Source organism: Myodes glareolus, chromosome 5, assembly GCF_982192425.1.
Source record: "Myodes glareolus chromosome 5, mMyoGla1.1, whole genome shotgun sequence".
NCBI lineage: Eukaryota > Metazoa > Chordata > Mammalia > Rodentia > Cricetidae > Myodes > Myodes glareolus.
In genome coordinates this window covers 73,523,280-73,545,070 of record NC_142030.1, presented here as the reverse complement: position 1 = coordinate 73,545,070, position 21,791 = coordinate 73,523,280, and the positions used below count along the sequence as shown (strand labels likewise).

The 21,791-nt window shown below is 38.7% G+C and overlaps 1 protein-coding gene across 2 annotated transcripts in view; it reads right to left on the bottom strand.

Moving 5' to 3' along the window:
• The window catches only part of Hmcn1 (hemicentin 1), a 439,601-nt gene that overhangs the window by 206,415 nt on the left and 211,395 nt on the right, over positions 1 to 21,791 (bottom strand). Inside the window, exons 12-17 of one of the 2 annotated variants that reach the window (XM_048431021.3) lie at positions 18,667 to 18,808; positions 17,047 to 17,174; positions 14,851 to 14,964; positions 9,781 to 9,939; positions 2,404 to 2,598; positions 580 to 675 (exon numbers count right to left, since the gene is read on the bottom strand). In XM_048431021.3, the coding sequence (XP_048286978.3) occupies positions 580 to 675; positions 2,404 to 2,598; positions 9,781 to 9,939; positions 14,851 to 14,964; positions 17,047 to 17,174; positions 18,667 to 18,808 (834 nt within the window). Of the gene's footprint in view, positions 1 to 579; positions 676 to 2,403; positions 2,599 to 9,780; positions 9,940 to 14,850; positions 14,965 to 17,046; positions 17,175 to 18,666; positions 18,809 to 21,791 lie in introns of those variants that run through there. The other variant, XM_087906434.1, reaches the window with a different exon arrangement.

The window sequence follows — 21,791 nt, the reverse complement described above, 5'->3', positions numbered from 1 at the left end:
AGGGTGGCAGTGGTATTATTACAAGCAAGATGACTACAAATCATGCTGTTTAAACCTGGAGTTTTCAGGAACAGAATTTAAAGTAAGAATGGAAAAGAACTTGAATATGCTTTCCTAGAAATTAACAATACAAAACCACAAATGAGCACAAACTCTTTAAAAGATAAATTCAAAAATGTAGGTACAGATAGGCAAATGGAGAGACACAGAAAATTCTATAAAACAGTATCAATGAGATACATGCAGTGAAATATTTAATGTCATAATAATTTGAATATATAATACTATGGAAAAACAATTCTATAGAATCTATTTATTTTCAGTATGAGAATTTTCATACTGGGAATAAATGAATAGTTTAATCAGTCAGTGTACTTTAGAATGACCAATAATCAAACAGAACATGCGGAGCGTGAAGCAGATGTTCTTTAAGTTATTTATAGTTGTAACATTGTATGAAATATGGCTTAGGGACAAAAACCTCTATCTGGCTCTAGAATAAATAGAAATTGTCATAAGCAAGGGATTATATCATCAACATCAAAGAAGTTTGAAGTTTTTGAAGTTAATTAATCTTACCGAGTCCTGTCACCGTTACTGTTGTCTGTGACTGTATTTTTCCAAACTGGTTTTCAGCTTCACAGATATACGTTCCTTTATCACTTGCCCATAAATCTAGAAAGAAGAACTCATTTATTTATTCAGGACCACCATGAAATCTTGATAATGCACCAGGCACAGTGCTGAGATCTGTGACAGAAATTCCATAAGCACCTTCTGGCCATTGCTTTCTAGGGAAGGAACGAACAAGCTCAGGCACCACAGCGGGGTTACAAATTCTCTACGATGTTTATACAGTGAGCTGTGGAAGCACAGACAGGAAAGAAGGATTGACTGTATGTGAAGGAGTTAGGAATTCACAGCAGACGTAAGATCCCAGCTGTAGTTTAAAGAGCATCTGGACATCAAGTCTCAACAACGGAACTGCCCAAATGTGAGCAGAATAAGGGTGACACCATTGAGCATGCCAGACTGCCCAGAGAAAAGCCAATCAGGCTTCAACCGTACACAAGGAGCTACAGGCAACCGAGGAAAGCTGGAAACAGGATAGATTCCAGGGAAGAGCACAACAGCTCGCTGTCTAGTGCCAAATATACACACAGGCAGCATTATACGGCTTATAAAGGTTATATTTAGTAATATATATACATATATATACACTCACATTTATGCATGCAATAACAATTAGTTTTTTAAAAGGCCACAAATTTGAAGGAGAGAGGAGACGGGCATATCGGGGAGGGGTTAGAGGAAGTAAAGGGAAGAGAGAAATGTCCTAATTAAATTATAATCTCCAAAATTATAAAAAAAGAGTAGGTAGTAGATAGGAAGAGCCATCTACTTATGGAGAATTATAAATGAAAAGCAGAGTTTGAAGAAAGATCTTTAAAGGATCTCTTCAAAGAGTAGAATGTTAAGCTACCCTTAGTGCACTTCTGCTGTTTGTAGGCGCCACTGTTTAGTCGCCCCAGTCAGTAAGGGCAGAATCTATTTGCCTTCAGGGAGTAAAAAACTAGAGAGAAAATACACAGAGCAGAGTCATAGAGAAATAAATAGTATCCCAAATCTGGCAAGAATTATGAAGACTCCACTAGAAACTTGTAGATTTGAAATGTATTTATAATCATGCAAGCCTAACTCTGTACAAGGAGAAGACATAGCTATTCATCTAGCTAGGAAAGCCACTAGATGCTATTTGTACTCTGCGCTGAGTTCTGGTGTCCTTAGTGAAGGACTACATACTGTATTTACAAGTATTCACATGTAAAAACACACATTTTTAATACAAATTAATTTTTCTCACCCTTTTCACTGCATGTTGAATATTAATGCAATTTTTATTATGTTATCATAACAAAAGCATAGAATTGTTTTCCAAGACCCTGAAGAACATTATAGACGATGCACAATTAAAGACAGCATTTGGAACAGTCGGAGTAGCGTTAGTTACAATCTAGAAGGCATGGTCAGGAGGCTGAAGTTAAAGCCTTTAAAAGTAGTTCTTGGCTTGCAAACATTAAGGAAACCAAGATGAGAATTTTAAATATAGGAATGATTTTAATCTTATAAATATTGTAACCAAGTGTGTCCAGTTTAATCTACTAGCAAATTAGTAACATACATATTTGTAGATGGAGTCTGGCATGGTGGCACACAGGAGGCTGAGAAAAGAAGATAGAGGTCAAAAGCCATTCTGAGCTACCATACTGAATCTTTGTCTTCAAAGGAGAAAAACAAAAAGGGAACTATGTGAAAACACATACAAAAGAGTATGTATAAACCAATGCACAAATACACATGCATGTAACACACATGCACACATGCACACATCCTTTAACCTACTTGAAATAAAGAGAGCGCCTGTTCTCAGCTGGCTGGCGGAACTAACTGAGAAGGGTCTTGAGAAAACTGGCATGTTGTCCAGTCTTCGCCATTTGATCTTTGGTTCTGGATAACCTTGGACATAACAAGGTAATGTCACATTGGAGCCAATTTCCATGGACACATCAGAAGGTTCTTGTATGAAAACTGGAGGTGCTGGAAGATATAAAATACAAAAAATGTCACTGGTAGAGGATGTGGATGCATTAAAAAATAAACCTTATTAAATTATCAACAGATTGAATTTGTAACAAGTGATTGTTCATACAATATTGCAAATTCACCCTCTAGCTATTCCTGTCTGACATATAACAGAAGTATTTTCTTCCTTATGGATGAACATTTAGAATGGACACTCAGCTTTTGCACTAAAGTTGTAGGTGATATGAAGATCATCTTAAAGAGAATTATTATAGAAAAAATTTGTTTTCAATATGAGCACATTTTATAGTGCCCAAATCTTATATTCTCCTAGATAAGTTGGCTTTATAGTGCAATATGATATTTCTGGTATTTTTCAAAATCTCGTTGGCTCGATTTGTGTGTGCGCATGTGTGTAAGAGTGTGTGAGTGTGAACAAAACTATTTTGTTTGTTTGTTCAAATCCCAACTAAGGTTTCCCCTTCCTCCTCTTTTCCAGTTGCCAACCCCCATCTCCTCCACTCCTCCTCCACTGTTTCTTTCAGATACAGGTGGGTCTCCCATGGATATCAGTCAGCCATGGTATATCAATTGCAGTGTGAGTAGGCACCTCCTCTTCTATTAAGGCTGGATGAGACAGCATGATAGGAATGGGTCCCCAAAGCAGACAAAACAGTCAGAGACAGCCCCTGCTCCCTCTGTTAGGAGTCTCATGTGAAAACCAAGTTACACAACTGTAAAATGTATGTAGAGGGCCTACATCAGTCCCATGCAGGCTCCCTGGTTGTTGGAGCCCCTATGAGTGTAGGTTGGTTGGTTCTGTGGGTGTTTTTGTGGTGCCTTTGTCAGAACCGGGTCCTTCAATCCTTGCTCCCCACCTCCAGCAGGATTTCCCAAGCTCCACCTAATGTTTGGCTGTGGGTCCCTGCATCTGTTTCCATCAGTTGCTGGGTGAAGCCTCTCTGATGACAGCTGGACTAGGCACCTGTCATGTTTGTCTTTCTGTGTCTGGGTTACATCAGTCAGGATGATCTTTTCTCGTATCATGTTTTTGCCAGCAAATTTTTTGATGTCATTGTTTTTAGTAGCTGAACAATGCTCCATTGTGTAAATGTACCACCTTTTCTATATCCATTCTTCAGTTGAGGGACATCTAAGTTGTTTCTAGTTTCTGGCTATTATGAATAAAGCTGCTGTGAACACAGTTGTGAAAGTGTCATTGCGGTATGGCAGAGTATCAGCTGGGTATGGACTCAGGAGTGGTATGTCATTGTTTTGAGGGCCAAGTCTTTTGTCAAATGATTCCAAATGGTTTTCAGTCTTCAGAATGACCCTACTCTGGTGTTACATATGAGAATATTTAGTTGATTGGCTAAGTGTCACATGGAGCTGAATGAGAACTGGGAGAAGGTGGGGTTGGAAACAGAAGGGATCAATTGGTGGGGGTAGGGAGAAAAGGCTAGGAGAAATGACTGGAATTGGGGGGCATTTCAGGAGCAAGGTGTAAACCTACTGAACTGGAAACTCCATGGAATCTATGAGAATAACCCTAGCAAAGACTCCTAGTAATGGGGGTCATGAAGCCTGAATCAACCATTTTCTGTAACCAGGCAAGGCCTCAAGTGGAGGCATTGGGACACTAACACAGACACAACACCTTCTACCAACAGTTTGTCCTGCTGTGGGTGTCTGGGACTGGAATCTAGCAGAATCCTCATCAAAGAGACCAGAAAGACTTCAACCAGAAACTGATAGGAGCAGATACAAAGTCCCACAGCCCAACATTAGGTGGAGCTTGAGAAGTCCTGCAGAAGAGGAGGAGAAGGGGGAGAAAGGACAGGAGGAACCAAAAGGGTCAGGAAAACACAGCCCACAGAATCAACAGACTGGAACTTGTGGGGGCTCTCAGAGATCAGGAGGCCTATAGGAATCTGACCTAGGTCCTCTGCATATATGCTATGGTGAAGTAGCTTAGTGATCTTGTGGGATTCCTAACCATGGGAGCAGGGACAGCCGCCAAGTCTTTTGCCTTCTTATGGGACCTTTTTTCTCCTAATGGGTTGCCTTATCTAGCGTTGATGTTATGGTATGTATCGGTTTTATGGTAGTATATTATGCCATGTTTGGTTGATGTCCCTGGGGGGGTCTGCTCTTTCTGAGGGGAGATGGAGGGAGCATGGATCTAGGGGAGAGGGGGAGTGGCAGGGGAAGATTGGAGGAAAGGGAGGGAAGAGAAACTGCAGTAGGGAGTAACATATGAGAGAAAAAAATATATAGAAGACTGAAATCCACCAACTACTTGAGGGAAGGGGTATCTCCCTTTATTGAAATGTTAAAACATAATTACCAATTAAAAGTGATAAACTAACAAGTTCAGAAGTAACAGAGGAAGGAAATTTGGAAGCAGAACAGAAAAGCAAACTCAAGTTACACACACAAACCTAATCAAGATAGGAGAAGTCATGCACTGCAAAGCAGATTCTAGAAAAACATCAGGCACAAGACATCAGAGCAAAGAACAAAAGTGCTGAGTCTCAAAACAAGAGGCAAATGAGAACACCAGGCCTGAGAGAGCAGTCAGCACAACATCCACCACATACAAGCTTCCAAAATGAAGCAGCTCCTAGCTGAGCCAAGAAGACTTAAATACTTCCTCCTCCTAACTGGGGCCAACACCACCTCCAAGTGAGGTTTTCTGGGTGAGTTGCGAATAGATTCATGAAACTAGAGACCAGGAGAGCAGTACACAACACAATGGTGCTTTTCTAAAAGAGGGTGTTACTTAGCAGGGTAAGAACCCACAGAGTGGATTCGAAGGGCAGTTCCACTTTTCTAGTCTGTGATCTTGGGCAAATCATTTCACCCTTCTCCCGTGTTTTAATTTCTTTAAGAACATAAAGGGAAAGTAGGATTTCATGTTTCAAGTTGTCAAAAGAGATGACCTTTATTAATAATGTAGCATGAAATAACTACCTCAATACTAGCTGTATTAAACATGAAAATCACAGAGTTAATTTATTAGATCTGTGTTCTGGAGTTTGATATTTGTGTTTGATATCACATTTAGTACTTCATTCATTCTCTTGGGTAATGTTTGATCCCTGGTGATTTCCTGAGCATCTGTGTGACTCACCGAGATACGCACGGGGGTAACACCACAGCACAGTTTATTGTCTGTAGAGATAACTATGTCTGTGCAGATTCATTGTTTTAAAACTATAAAAGTCATAAACCAATTCACCATCTTGCTCTAAACTCTATTCTTAATTATTTTCCTTGACCCCCTAGACGGTTAAACATATATTCCCTCTGTGGCAACTCTTGCATTATGTCAGTCAGAGATTTTCTTTCCTAAAATGACTAGACACATTGCTTTGGTTCCACCAAGCCACAAAACACAAAACCACAGTCTGAGGCTCAAACCCTGTGTGGTGAGGAATGCTTAAAAAAATTACTGCCAGTCCAACTTTGTGTTTGATGTTTCCAATCCTCTCTTCTTCCAAATGACTTCACAATTCACTACCCCCCCCCGTTTCAAGGAATGAAAAGCATTGGTAACTTTCCCTGTTGACCTGAAATGTCCATAACTTAAAGCCATGATAATGAGAAACAGGAAAAAGGATGCTTGTTACAAGAAGCTCAAACTCAAGAATAATATTAAACAGTCCTTTTGTTATTTTTTTGTGTGTTCCAGTATTGCTGCTTTGAGGTAACAGGCCCACAGAAAAACAATCTAAAAGTCCAAATAACTACATGATATGGATAAAAGCACGTTTTTGTTCTTAAGTCACAAGCAATTCACAAATATGCCTAATAATTTTGTAACTTGAGTGAATAATTTTATGACGGCTAAACTTAGTACTTAACACGTATCAAGTCCTATAAAGGAGTCAGATTGAGACAATGAGTTTCATACTAAAAGCCCAAATTCTAATCTTGAAAACTGTATCATTTTATGTAGGCATTCCTATATCATTTTTGAGACTTGGAGAAAGAAAATAATCACAACATAGATGAAGTTACACACAAGATATATGTGGCATTTTGTAGGCATTCCTATATCATTTTTGAGATTTGGAGAAAGAAAATAATTACAACATAGATGAAGTTACACACAAGATTTATGTGGCATTTATCAGTCCCATAGGTAATAGCAAACATGCCAAGAGTATATAAGTGATAACATCTCATTCCATCTTTCTAATTTGCCTGTAAAATAAATGCCATTTATCTTTCTAAAATAAGGAAAGTCAGGGGACCACCTATTTTCTCTCAGGTGTCTATCTTCTTAACCACTATATTAATTCTGGAGAAAGTTTCAATCCACAATGTGTTTTCATTTAAACCTCACACTAAAAACCACAATCATCTCTACAATCATGGTTTGTAACATGTGCACACTGCATTTTGCTACCATATGAAACCACAGTCTCCATGGCAGGTCAGACTACTCACACCTTATGAGCCGCTCTAAGAAGGATATAATGAAGAACCTGAATACTATGGTACAACAGAAGCACAATGGTGCCACCTTCAACATTATTTGCCAGTCATTAGCAATGGTCAACATCACAGCAAGCAAATAATTCATTTCTATGGATGGTTCATTCAGCATAATCACTGGGATCAAAACCGAGAAACTCGTTGCTTTAGAAGAGTCATGAATGGTAAGGATCATGACTATAATGGAGCTATACGTGTTGCTTTTATTGGTTGAGGAGTAAGGCTGTTTCAGCCAATGTCTTATCAGAGTAAACTAGGCAGGAAATCCAAACAAAGATTTACAGAGAGGGTAGGCAGAGTTGAGGAAATGCCATGTACCCACCAAAGGAGAAAGAGGTCTGAACATTACGAGAGCTTCATGGTAACAGGTAAACTATTGGAAATGCGTTACTTTACAGTTAGAGCTAGCCAGTCGTCAGAGGCCTAAGTCATTGACCAAACAATTATAACTGATAGTAAACCTTAGATTGGTTAATTGGGAACAGGCGGACAGAGAGAAACCGGTCCAGGGTACCAACGGGACAGAGAATATTTCTAGCAACAGAGTTCAGCTACACTTACGAAGTGATGTATAAAAAGAAGATATTTGTGGAGAAGTTTCTGATTATATTTAAACTTTCCTGTCAATGTAACTGGATTTTCAAACACTTGGGCATGTCTGAGGATGTTTCCACAGAGGTCTAACTGAGGAGGTAAGATCCACCCTGAAGGTACATGACACTATCTGTGAACAAGGGTCTCAGATTGAATAGGAGGAGACAAAAGCAAGCTGAGCACCAGGACTCATCCACCACCTCTTCCTGACCACAGACACTCTGAGATCATCCACCTCAGACTCTGCTTTAATAGACTATGTGTGCTCAAACTGGAGCTTAAGGAACTCGTTCTACCTTAAGGCATCTTTTCAAGTATTTTGTCATAGTAATGAGAAAAGCCACTAACATATCATCAGGAGACACCAAGAACAGATATCACTAGTCTTTATATGTGGTGCACTGCTGGACAGTAGAGAATCACTAGCCTTTATTGCTGGACAATAGAGAGAATCTAGAAAATACAGAAGAAAAAATGACAGTAGGGACAGTCAGTAAGCTAGGAGTATGCATGTGGTCCCCAGACTTTCTAAACCATTGGTAGTGTGTCTAAGGGGTCGCTATTTTATTACTAAGAAAAGTTACCGAGGCCATTTCTTTGCCCCTTTAGAGCAGAACATGCAAAAGAATGCTGTGTGAATATAAGAAATCTCCATGGGAAACATCGAGAGACAGAACAGAAGGTACTGGGAACTGGAATTTCACCCTTACTGCGCTTCTTAAAAACACCAATTCTGTATCTAATGACCTCCTGTACTTGAGTCTTACATTTCCAAAATCATTAGTATAGTTGAAAGTCTTCCAGGAGAATCAGAGATCCTCCCTCCATCCAGCAGGTCCAACATTGTTTTCAATTTATTTATCTTAATAATAACAGAGTGCAGTTATTGTTAAAACACCACCCTGGACATCTTGCACTACCCTAGACAGAGTCTATAACAATCTTCGTGCCATTACCAGTATTCTGTATTAAACTTTCAGGGCATATTTAGCAAGAATGAGTCATGTTCAGCAGACAGCCAAGGGCAAAGGACCAGAATCACACCAGGTCTCAGGAGGGAAGAAAATTGGTTTCTTTGAAAGAAAATATCAGGCACACAGGGCCAGAATTTTCACTTAAAGGCTTAAGATAATAGAACTAAAATGGTTTGTAAGGGATTCATTTTCTTCATTCGTGTTTTAAAAATCAACTTGAGCATGACAAAAAAGTTCTTGTACATAACATACAGAAAAGAAAATATAATTTAATGACATTCTATACTTACAAGTTTAAAGAGATATAGATATTTAATTATCTGTGAAAATTAAGTTGCCACACTCTTTTCCATGAAAAACAAGTTCTGTTTTATTTCTAGCTTTACCACACTGTGTATAGAATGACTTTTTTGTTTGTTTTGTTTATTTTTTCTAGGAGATGTGAAATAGATGATGAGGTATGAACCAAACTTCCTGAGAATACAAATACAGTTGTCATGCACACATCACATCTTTCCATGGTGATTGACATGTGTAGTTGGTACTTTATTTCATACACTGGGGAGGAATTCCTAGTGGATTTTTTAAACTAAAACAAAAGAATAATCTGTCACCTTTGCTGTCATCAACATCTCTAGATTATGGTCTGGGGCCAAACTCTACTTTCTGGCCTCCAGATGTTAATAATTGGGAATCTGATGGCAGAATGGATGACTACTGACAGAAAAATGGCAATAGATGACACATATAGGTGAAGCCTATCGTCTCTGAGGTCAGATAGCTTGCAGTTAAATACTCAGGCTCTGCCCCTCCCTAGCTCCACAGCCCTGACCAAGCAACTCAGCTTATATAAGCTTAGTGTCCTTATATTTGTATAAGACAAATCATAGAATCTTCTCTTAAGAGTGTAATGGAACAACCCATAAGGCATTCTTGGCACAATGAGTGGTACATTGGAAGCTCCTACGAATTGCGAGCCACTGTTATGATGTTAGTCATCTGAAATGCCCATGCTGGGTTTGCCATTTGACAAATATTTACACCAAAATGTTTCACAGTTGATCAACATGGAAAATAACAACTTAGTGTCATCAAAATACTGCAATCAATGGACATGAAAGCTTACAGCCTACATCCAGAGTTAGTCTGCCTGTTGCTCTCCCAGCATCATTGATGGCTACACAGGTATAATCACCAGCATCCAGATCTTGGGTTTCTTGAATCTTCAAAAGTCCCATGAGTGGGTCAATACTGAGAAATGTTGAGGGCCTCAATTCAAGATCTCCTAAATCAAAACAACAAGAAGAATATTAAATACGGAAAATTTTACATGGTCTACTCTGCCACTGATAGGATTCTGAAATTTCTAATTAAAGATGATTGCAATGCTTCAAATTCCAGTTGCACAACATAGATGCTTTACTTTCTATGATCTAAATATTGGTCCTGTAATGAATTATACAACTGCTTTTCCTCCATCTACCTATATCCAAATAAGAGTGACCTCTTGGGAGGCACATGGAAATCAGGAGTAGGCTGGAAACCAAAACAGTGACTTTGGTTAGTCAAAATGGAGCTAGGATGGTGAGGGCTGATGAGGGGCTCCTATTATTTTTTGTGGCATGAAGCCTTTCAGTGATCCTGGAAGTGCCTGAGCTATCAATGGTATTAGATTAGTGAGTGATTATTGAACGGCAGCAATAATAGTTCGTCTTGCGATAAGCCACAATGGGCTGAGAAATGTTTATGAAGGGCTAAAGGAGAGGGCTGCCTGGAAAAGGTAGAGGAAAGTTTTCTGAAAGAATAGTGAGTTTTTATTAATCTCTTGGGTTACCTCAGCTAAAGTCTCATTCATTAAAATTTGAATTTGGAGTGATAGTATGTTTGGAGGAGGTAGATAGAGATCTCAAGGCAAGAACAGAATGAAACAAGAAAGACTGGTTACATCTGGATTTCCTATGTATGCTACTTGTCCCAACAGAGTCTCTGGTCCTCCATGAACCACTTATTATTAAAAGACATAACACCTCACAGAGTCATAAGGAAGATTATGCATGCATGTTCTGCTATGCTCTCCAACTCCCAGATGGTCTCCCAATCAAAGAATGAAATTAATGACAATGACCAGTAGATTAAAAAAGTACATAGCACTGGATATATAATGCCATTTAACACAGTTTTTTCATTTGTTGTGAGGCTCTTAAAATCACTCAGGAGGTTTGGCAGCCCTTGATCTTAGGGTTTAATGACATTCTGCAAATCTGAAATATACTTTCTAAAATGTCACACATCAGTCATGTACCCTATTTAACACACATGAAACTGTTAAATAGGCAAAGAGCCTGAGAGCAAGTAGGTCTCTAAGAGGATACTGTAAACAGTACCAATCAATGAGACTTCATAACATGTAGACAATCCTCTTTTGGTTGTATAATTTTCTGAAGAGAGGATGTCAAAGAACCTCTCAATTTGAAAACAACAAAATTCTAATAAGTAAGCAACTGCCAGTGCCCTAAACAAAGTATTTTCCAGAATTTCAATATTGCAACCCCCTAGGCAGCCTTACACTTGCTACTACACAGTCCACTGGCAAATGAGAGAGGCAGCAGAAACTTTGTCTAAGTGCCTCTGGGAGATTTTAATAAACAGAAGCAGATGATGTTGACATAACAATCCTCCTACTAGAGGAGGATGCAGTGTGACCTCGCTGTTCTTCAAGCGCTAGAATGTTTGGACTAAGATGCATTTAGAATTTTGTAATTTACTTGCTTTTAGTTTATTCCTGTATTCTGTGTCAGAAGATGAAATAGAGACCTTCTGCTGGCCACTTTTGTTCCAAATAAAACGGCTGAAGAAACAGTAGCCACAAAGAAAGAAAGAAAGAAAGAAAGAAAGAAAGAAAGAAAGAAAGAAAGAAAGGAAGGAAGGAAGGAAGGAAGGAAGGAAGGAAGGAAGGAAGAAGGAAGGAAGACAGAGAGAAAGAAAAAATAAATTGGAAAGCACAAGTCTAATCGAGGTTGTAGTTCGATCACATTTTGATAGTCTTTCTTTTCTTGATTTCTACTGAAAATTATTCATCAAATTATTAAGAACTCGGAGAAGTATAGATGGAGTTCTCAGATAGAGAAGTGATATGGTGCTATTTAGTTTCAGTATTCAATACAATTAAAAGAACATCATACTTGATAAGATAATAAACCTTCTAACGCCGATTTAGGATGTAACAGTCATTGCTACTGAGGAAAATCCTCACGTTGCTATCATCTCAATTCAATTCCGGACCCTGTGGACATGAAGTTTAACACTAGAACTTTTCAAATAGTTGATGGTAATTGTTGTTAGAAAAACATTTGTCTCACAGACCGTCATGTGTCCTCTTACAAATGACTGAAGAACTCAGCGAATTTTTATTGATGGTGATGCTGACCTCTTATGCAGTAAATTGCCTGCCTATGACTGCAGGGTGAGCTGGACTGATCAGGAGTTGAGAGAAGTGTGTTATCCATAAGCAATGGACTGTGCCTTATGGTACGATACATCAATATCTCATGCCCATGTGGATTGCAATCCACTGAGATGGGTGATATGGTCTGATACAGGGCTCAGGGTTATGTGTTGATAATGAAGATTATATTTATTTGTATTTAATTTAATATTTCATAAATCAAATTGAAAAGTTTAAAAACTTGCACATAGCTTATTTTATTCAAAATTAATAGAGATTCTTGCATAATAAATATATTTTTAAAAATAATATTTTCCCAAACCAGAAAAAATTAGTAAGAAAAGTGGCATTGTTTTACATTTTTGTAAATTTCCATAGTTCTGGTGTCCAACTTAATAGAAGACAGCTGAGTGCTCATACTTGCTCTTGCCTTTTCTTTATTGAATACCATACATCATGTAGCCTCCAGAAACTCCACTACTCACTCAGAAGACAATGAAAATAAAAAGCCAAATAACATTTCAGTGTTATTATTAAAATAATTTGGAGCATGTGGATCCCTCAAAGACTAGTAAGGAACCCCCAGAGATTTCAAACTACATTTAAAAACCATCAATCTCAATAAATAAATCCAATTTTATATTCTACCACAAATATCCTTTTCATAAGATTTTAATGGTGTCCCTGATTTTCCCTTAAAACCACTTTATACTGTTCATTTCTAGCAGCAAAAAACCTAAAGTCTTAGAGAGCACCTTGCCTCATGGGAATTCTTTTCTCCAATGATCTGAATGAGATGTTTTTAAACAGTAATTTATTCAAGCAGAATTGCCTAAGAAATGCATTTATGGCAACATTACTCTGAGGTCAAGGCAGGAATTCTTCTCTACTTCTATGGTTCCTATGAGGTCAGATATCCTGAGCTCCCTATTGCCTTGTCCCTAGAAGACAAGAGCGCACCTGCCTCCATCTCCTCATGTTAGAGCCAGGCAACCTGAGGAAAGCTTGGGCTTCTAGTTTTCTCCTGGTGATGATGACCTCTTATGCAATAAATTACCTGCCTGTAACTGGCAGGGTGAACTGAACTGATACGGAGTTCAGGGAAGTGTGTTGTCCATAAGCATTGGACTGTGCCTTATGGTACGATGCATCAGTATCTCATGCCCATGGGGATTGGTATCCCCTGGGATGGGTGACATGGTCTGATACGGGGTTCTGGGATATGTGCTGTTAGAGCATTTGACTGTATCCGACAGTATGATGAATCAATATCATGCCCATGTGGGTTAGAATTCATTGGGATGTTCTTAATTGAACTCACTGATCTGCAATATCTATGGTGGGGAGAGGAAACAAGTGAATTTTAGATTGTTCCATGTGTTTGGCTGCATGGTTCCCTGGCTCCTCCTTGTTTTCTGTGGAACAGAGATTGACATGAAGAACAAGCTTTTCAGGTAAGCATGCCTAGTTTGTGAACAAGACTTTCCATGTGATTTTACACAAGGAGCCACCCATAACTTTCTGGAGTTTTCTATGATCGTAAACTACCGATCAAAACTACACAAAAACTGTGTCTATTTAACCACAATCCTGAATTTGAAGTTGTATATTTATTTAAATGGAAATTCAAAATGTTAAGCATTTCTAATAAGTAAAACTAATTTATAGTCACTGAAATAAGGAACTCATTAAGGAACCTCAATGAGGAACAAAACCAGAAATGCTTTTTTTTTTAATCAAGGAAAACATACAAACATAGAACTTGGAGCTAGAAAAGTAAAAAAATGGCTTTACTTCTTAGTTTCCCTCGTGATTTTGATTTATATTATTTAAAAAATATTTGTTGTTTTTTTACATAAAGCCTTTTTCTTTTCACCTCATGTTCCCTAAGTTTGAACCCGAGGTGAATACATAATTTTGTGATTATGACATCAACCTGTTGCTATGGGAACATCTATGATTTAACAAACAGAATCATAACAACAGTGCTTTGTGCTATTTAGCATTTTTCATCTGAAGATTAAAAAGTATTTTGCAAACAGCATCGCAATAATCCTAGCAACATCTCTTTTACATAGTCTACAGCATTCTCTTTCTTTTTATTGTAACGAGCTGAGAGGGAAGTAGAAGTAGGGAATTTTACACAGAGGCAGATTATCATTATGTGCACAAAGACCAAGCCTCATTAAGACCCAGTAGAGCACTCCTGTGTTCTTGTTGTAGGATCAGGGATCTATCTATACATTCAAATGTAGATATCAGTTCGCCAACTGATGCACATATCTTGAAACTGACTGGGACGTACGCTTGTCTGTCAATTTTCCTGTGAGCTTCGGTATCTGCAGTTGAGCAATTTGCAGAAGGCATCCTTGAGGATCTAGCATTTTTATACTGTGAACGCTCATCTCTAAGAAAAGTGAACTAAAACCAGAGAAGCTATTTTAAACATCAACTGAATATTCTTGGACAGTTTTCGACAGGAAGCAGTCCTAAACTAACAAAGAGAATGTTCAGCTGGGTTCGCAAGGCAGACTTCTCCTGCTTTGATTTCACAGGCCTGTAATCCACACCAGATGTCAAATCCTGAAATTCAGAGTTCAGAATTTTGAACTATTGTCTCCAGTGAGATCATAAACACATTTTATAGGCCTGCTAAGTCACACACCAAAACAAATTTTTAACAAATCATTTTTTTAAAGAAAAAAAAAAAAAACGAAGTAAGCCAAACATGACCAGACTTAAGAAATGTACCTTTGAACCACTTTACTTGAGGTGGAGGGACCCCGGAGGTTTTACATTCCATAACGGTTGTGTCCCCAAGGGCCACCAAGAGCTCACTCTGAACTACCACCAACTTTGGGGCTTCTGAAAAACACAAAGATATAAACAGTCAATGTCTAGAAAAGGCCATGAGGATTTTACGTTTGCTGAGCGAATCAATGAACATTACCCCAGTATTATATCCCCACTTACAGTTATAAGCAGAAAGACTCTTGTGCTGTGTGTGTACAAATGCATATGATGGAAACAGTAACGTTGAGACCAGAACAAGGATATTAGACAAAAATAATAACAAAAGCAAAGAAACTGACTAGGAAACACAGGTGGAAAATGTAGGAAAGTAATTAAGAGCTTTTGCTAACAAAGTAATCTGTAAGGAGACTGAGCTCCAACAAATTAATGCATCTGTACCCATAACACTAAAAGAACCAAAGAGAAGGGTGACCAAAACAAAAATGGAGTTGAAAGACGGATAGAACTGAGGTTAATACAATTGCAGACAAATTAAAATCATATTTTCTATGTGATCTTAAGGGTGTTTTTGTGGTAATCTGTAATTGTTCATTTTTTTCTGATTTTCCCTGTCATGCTAAATATGGATGCCCATTCACATAATACATTTATTTCTTTATGTTTATGATAAATAGTGTTTCTGTTGTTGTTTTTGGCTTTATCCCTTGGGCACTAGCTCACTCACACACTTTCTTTTACCTAAGTGGTTCAAGACCTTCCTAACTTCAACTGAGATCATTTTAAACAAAACTAAGAGTTTTCTCCTCAAATATCAAGTCAGTCCCATGCTAAAACCCTCCAGGAATCCCTGCTGCTTTCCAACAGCTTGGCTTTGGCAGCCCATAAACTGGGGCCTTTCCAGCTTCACCTGCACTTGACTTGCTGGCTTATCACTGGATAAAGAGCTCTACTTCAGCACCCCAAACACAAAGCTCTCTGCTCTTTCATTCATTCTCCTCCCCTTTCCTTAGCCCTCTTCCCCAAACTCTTTTTTGCCACAGAGGCACTTCAGATGCCACTCATTCTTTCAGATTTAACTTAAATCCTACCTCCTTTGGGAACTCTTTGACATTCCCCAGTCAGAATTCATTCTACCTCGTTGACCTCCTCGACATCCCCATGGTAATTGTCTGTGCTTTGTTTTTATAATTTTTTGTATCAACTCCCATTATTGGAGCCTTTAAAGAGTAAGGACCCGTGTGGTTTTGGTTGGTTGTCTCTGTTTTAGAACTCAGTCTCCAGCAGAGAATTTGTCATACTCTGGGTGTTATACAGCAAAAAAACTTGGATATTTGACTTCTCTGTGAATAGCCCAAAATTTACTTCTGCCATGTGGAATTTTATTTGCATTACATTGAGTCCACATTCTCATCCTTGGTTATGTCTTCACCTGTTTTCCGTGAACATTTTTAATCCAGTTATTTTTGAATCGAAACCAACTTTCCCTTAAATAATTACTCTACATGTGTCTTGTGCTCTCCTCTCCCAGGCTCGTGTGACGTGACACTTTTCATCCTTTCGCCACCCAGTCTCTGTTTCTATCGTGGCTTTCGTAGGCTTTTCTCCTCAACACTGACAGTTTTCATATGTTATCATGTTTGAAATCGAGTTGAAAGTGGATGAAAAGGGAGATTATTTATTTATCCAAATAAAGGATTCACAATCTGCAACCTGACACTGAACACATCATGATATTTTCAACAAATATTAAGAAGTTCAAATTAAATACAAATATGCTCTTGAATAATATCATTATATACACCTTAATAAATGCCTTAAGTTTGAAAGGGAGAATGAAAAATGAAACACAAAAAATAATATGATATTCAGTTTTGATTATAAGAAGATAAATACAAAACGGAAAGTGATATGAGAAAAGACAGAATTTTTATTTTGAAAGTGAATTATTACTGAAGGGTATAATTCTATGGACAGTCTAGAAGCCTTTCACAACCTGTACACTTCCTTGATTTCTGTTGACGAATAGATTTTCTCACTTGTGTACAGTATTTGCTTTATCAATATGTGAAATGAATGATAAATTACAGTATCAGGCACAATTGATCTTTAACATTAGTTTTCAAGAAGGATCTTTCCATCACTCACAAGGACATTCGCCCCATTTCTGTTGCCTTTTAAACCGATTATACTTGCCGATATATCTGAGAGTAGAAGTCTGCTTATCAGTTCCAGCAGCATTGCTTGCCAGGCAAGCATAGGTCCCTGCATCTTTGGGAACTGCATTCTTGATGAATAAAGTGCCTTCTGAAGTGATCCTATATCTTTGGATTAAAAAAGTAAAGTAAAATCTAAAATACTGCAGTGACATTGTATAATACTAACAAGACACTTTAGTACCCTCTTCAAATATTTTAGAGTTATAATTCCGTTCACCTCAGACATCATCAAGAGCATCATGTTACAAAGAAAGAGGTAATAATGATAACATAGTAGTAGTAATAATAATAATAATAATAATAACAACGGATGCTGTCCTATTTTTGAGCTCAGTTGATCAGATAAAATACCCTGGCAAAAAGGGCTTATTTGGCTTAAAATTCATGTTATGTTCCATCATGATGGGGAAGCCACGGTAAAAACTTGAACTAGCTAGTCACATCCCATCCACAGTCAATAGCAGAGAGAGAATGCATGCATGCAAACCTCTTGCTTAGCTTGTTTTTCCACTCTTGGACAGTTCAGGACCTAGCACATGAAATGGTGCTGCCTGTATGGAGAGTGGGTCTTCCTAGTTATAAAAAACCTCTCAGAGGTACACGAATAGGACAAGCTGATCTACACAAGCCCTCACTGACACTCTCCTCAGGTGATTCTGGGCGGTGTCAAGTTGACAGAACCATCGCAGATATCACGTGTCCTGAATTAGCTTTAGGCCAGAGATTGTTAGGGAAGACTTCTCTTTAGTCAAACTTTCAATCTTCCCAATGACCAAATGGCCCAGATAATGCAAGCATCTTTGTTTTACAGATGTGTGAAGAGGTTTCACAACTTGCTCAAAATCAGAGTTACTAAATGGAGGTATGGGAATTTGCACACGGGTAGTCTTGGCTCCTGTGATGAACTGCTCAGAGAAGGGTCCTTCAACATGAAAACCCGAGAGATGCAATGCCCCTACATCATCCACAGAAGCTGTGATGGTTCTGGAACTAGAATCTGGCTCAGTTTGCTGGAACAAATCTAAGCCTCCCCGTCATAACAAACCAGGAGTAATGGAAGCCTGAGGGCCAGAAGCCCTGATGCTTTTGACCCACACATCTATTGTTTTCTAAACCTAAATGCCTCTTTGGGAAGTATACAGCAGCATAAAGACTCATTAGTGTACTGTAGTAACACTGGAAGCAGCTATCAAGAACATCTACAGCCTGTAATGGAACTTCTTCTGTGTCCCCCACTCCTCCCTGTCTTTCTCTTTTCCCACTAAATTCATGGTAATCCCTTACATAGATTGATTATAACCATATCATATTATCCCCAAAATAAAGTTTATTATCCCATTTCAGTTCAAGTTAGAAATAGAACGATGCACGGTGTCATGTTTCCAACTCAAAAGATTGGATTAATAACTTCATACTTTTTAAAGTCACCGGTTGCATTTTTTTTTTTGGGCAGGTCCTAGCCTGTTTAAAAAAGGATGAAGCCATAGATTTTCATCAAGTTTTAAAACTAGAGTTTGGGTCTGACTCACTTGGGACCAGAATTTCATCAACTTTTCTCATTCAATTAAAAACAAAGAAGATGATACAAACCCAGTACCTGTGTGAACCCATAATAAACACCTCATTAATGGTCCAGACAATCTTTGGTTTAGGATAACCTGTTGCAGAACACATGATGGAGACCTCGGACCCTCCTGTGAACGACTGGTTCTTGGGCATCACAGTGACTTTGGGTTTCTCTGTAAATGAAATGATAGTTTGATGGTGAATACACATTTATTTGACTTGAGATGTGGGAGCTTTATCAGAAGCTACTTAAGCTTCCACCATCTACATTTTATTATTTGGAGGAGAACTCCATCACACCCCCATCACAGGTCTGGAACTATCAAAACAATAAAAAATTAGACCTAAAGGAAATGAAGGTCAGAGAACCAAACTTCCCTTGGAAAGAAAATGAACCTGATACTGATGCCATGTTTCTGTCTCCACTGGTTACCATGAGTCCTATTGCTACCTTTTCCCCATTTCTAGGCTCTGGGTCTTATCTGCTGTTTTGAAACTTTCCATTAAACTTTTTTTTTCCAAGCAAAATCCTCAAGTGGAGCCTACAGTTCTTTCCAAACAATGAAAGCAGACTTGGAGATATAATATGTTCTGGTTAGATTGTCAGCATTGTTTAAACCAAGCCTTCTTTTTCGAGAGAAAGTCTGAGACGATATCTTTCGTACTATACACCTCCCATTATCTTCCATAGCATTTAACATTCTGCAATCTACTGAAGATTGGTTGGATCTAAAAGATACTTCACACAGTTGATAGAATAACAGCCATTCTTCAATTGTTATGTCTGCCAGCCCCTCTTAAAACCTGGCTGCAGTAGTCACGTGACTCCTGCATGCACACCCTGAAGATCACACTATAACAAGAAATGGCAATGACTCAAATTATCTAATGTTTGCTATTTGTATGGACAGAAAAAACACTTTGAAAGTGAAACTTGAAGCCTACAATTTATTGTCAAAATATAACTGGGATGTTGACACACTCCTCTACTCTCCCCCTGCTTTCTACGTCTGTATGTTAGGCTGCAGAAATTCATCTCCAAAGACGGTGCTACCTAAGAAATAGTAAATAATTCTCTTAGAAAAATGCTCTAGTTGATTGAGCAAAAGGAAACAAATTCTCTTTCACAGTGCTTTAAACAGGAAGATCCCATCAATTCTGAGAGAAACAAGCTGGTTCGGTTAGGTTTTGTTCGTGCATTGCTCATGTTTCTGCACACAAACCAGGAGCTGCGCTGACTTGGATGCGTGTGGCTCTCTATCTCTGCATCCTATTTCACTGAGTTTTTACTCTAGATGACATTGAGAAATCCAATTAACAACCTAGACCTGGGTATGCTTATGGTGTATCACTCTACTGCAGGTTAGTGTGCAAATTGTGCCTTTCACTAAAAGAAACGAGTCTCTGGAAACGCTATTCACACTCAGGGGAGGCAGCGGCAGAGCTGCTGCAGCAATGGAGAGCCTGATTAGTGCTTAACTGCTAACCGCTTAAAAGCACCCTTCTCCGTTTTGTTTTTTTGTTCCTGTTTACATTGCAGTTCTCAAATTATGATCTAGTCTTTGAAGTCAATGTTTAAAGGCCCTTTCCGGCCTGTGGACTTGGTTGATAGCCTCATTATTCCACAGATTCTTCTCAGTGAACACAGAGCTAAAGAAATGCATGGGGTCAAGGGCAGACTGGCCAGAGCCACTGAGTTCACATTGCGATTCCATCTGGACTCCATCAGTCCTGAAAGGCTGGGGGACCGCACATCGTACAGCGGCGTCCCTGACAATCTTCAGGGGATGAAGACAAAGAGGAGCCATTCGTCCCTTTTTTCAAGTTCTTGGCCACTCATATTTGTTCCGTCCCACCTTTCTAAAACAAGATGTTGCTCGTGGCTAGCTCCTGTTAGCCTAGGACTGCTGCAGAGTTTCAGACAGCTCTCAAGACTTTTGTCTAAATTCAGTGCCTTGCAATGAAACTGCCAGAATTGGCCTGGCATGTGTCCCAGCAAGAATCCCACTGGTAGGCTCTGTGGTTCAGATATCAAAGTAAAAATAAATGTCAGTTACTCAAACCAAAATACAGAGAGCGAAGAGGTTATTAGGCAAATAAAGCCTGGATGTAGGGTGCTGCCCGGGATCATGAAATAAATCTGCATGGAACATACATATGGAATGACTTCATCCCACAAGAGGTGAGAAATTTACCATTGCCCCGTGAAGACTATCCCTGCTGATGATAAGAAAATCAGAAAGGGCAGGAGCGAACACAGGGAGGCAAACCTGGCTGCCCACCAAGAATGATGGTGAAAATGAGTCAGTCTTTGATTAGGTCAATAAGGACATAATGCCTCTCGCTATAATGGCTTTAATTGTTAATTTTTTTTAACCCATAGGGGAATAATTCCCATTTTAGTAAAGTAGTGGAAATAGGGAAAGACTATGACAGAAGAATCGTAATTTAACTCTTCAATGCCATGACCTCTTAAACCCGCAAACAAATCCAATTCGCGAGAAAGACAGTCCCACTCTAATAGCAAAAATATATCAAAGTTGGATTCAGAAGCTAAAGTCCAGTCTTAGGCCCTGGGGCTAAGTGGTTTTTCTTTGAGGCTTTCCTTCTCATTTCACAGTCCTCGTCGAGCTTTCCTACCACCACCACCATGGTCCCCATCAGCACCGCCATTTTCCACAGCAGCACATTCTTAGCCAGCACAATGGGAACAGGATGTGGTGAGATAAGGAAACTCTGACGTTTTATTTCTAAGTTATAACAAAATAAAATACACATCTTAAAAATAGTTTCTCATCAATGATCCAAAATTAATGTATACACATTTGACACATGCAAATAGATCATAAAGTCTTGGGTGACTTTATGAGCAATTGAAATTGGTTATAAATGTTTTAGCAAACTAAAATCAAATCTCATCACTCCCTGGACACCACGAGGATCATCCTTGCACTAGGAGGTGTGCATTCCATCTGCTGCAAATGGTTGGCTGTTTCTGAGCCACTGGTCGGGAAAATTTCAAAAACCACACCTAAGGAGATTCATCTTGCAGGAGATTTACTCATTAATGACAAATTGAGCACATAATTCTAGTGCTTCAACCTAAGCAAGTATTCACAATATTTAGCTACCATGGGCATATTTAGAGTATTTTGA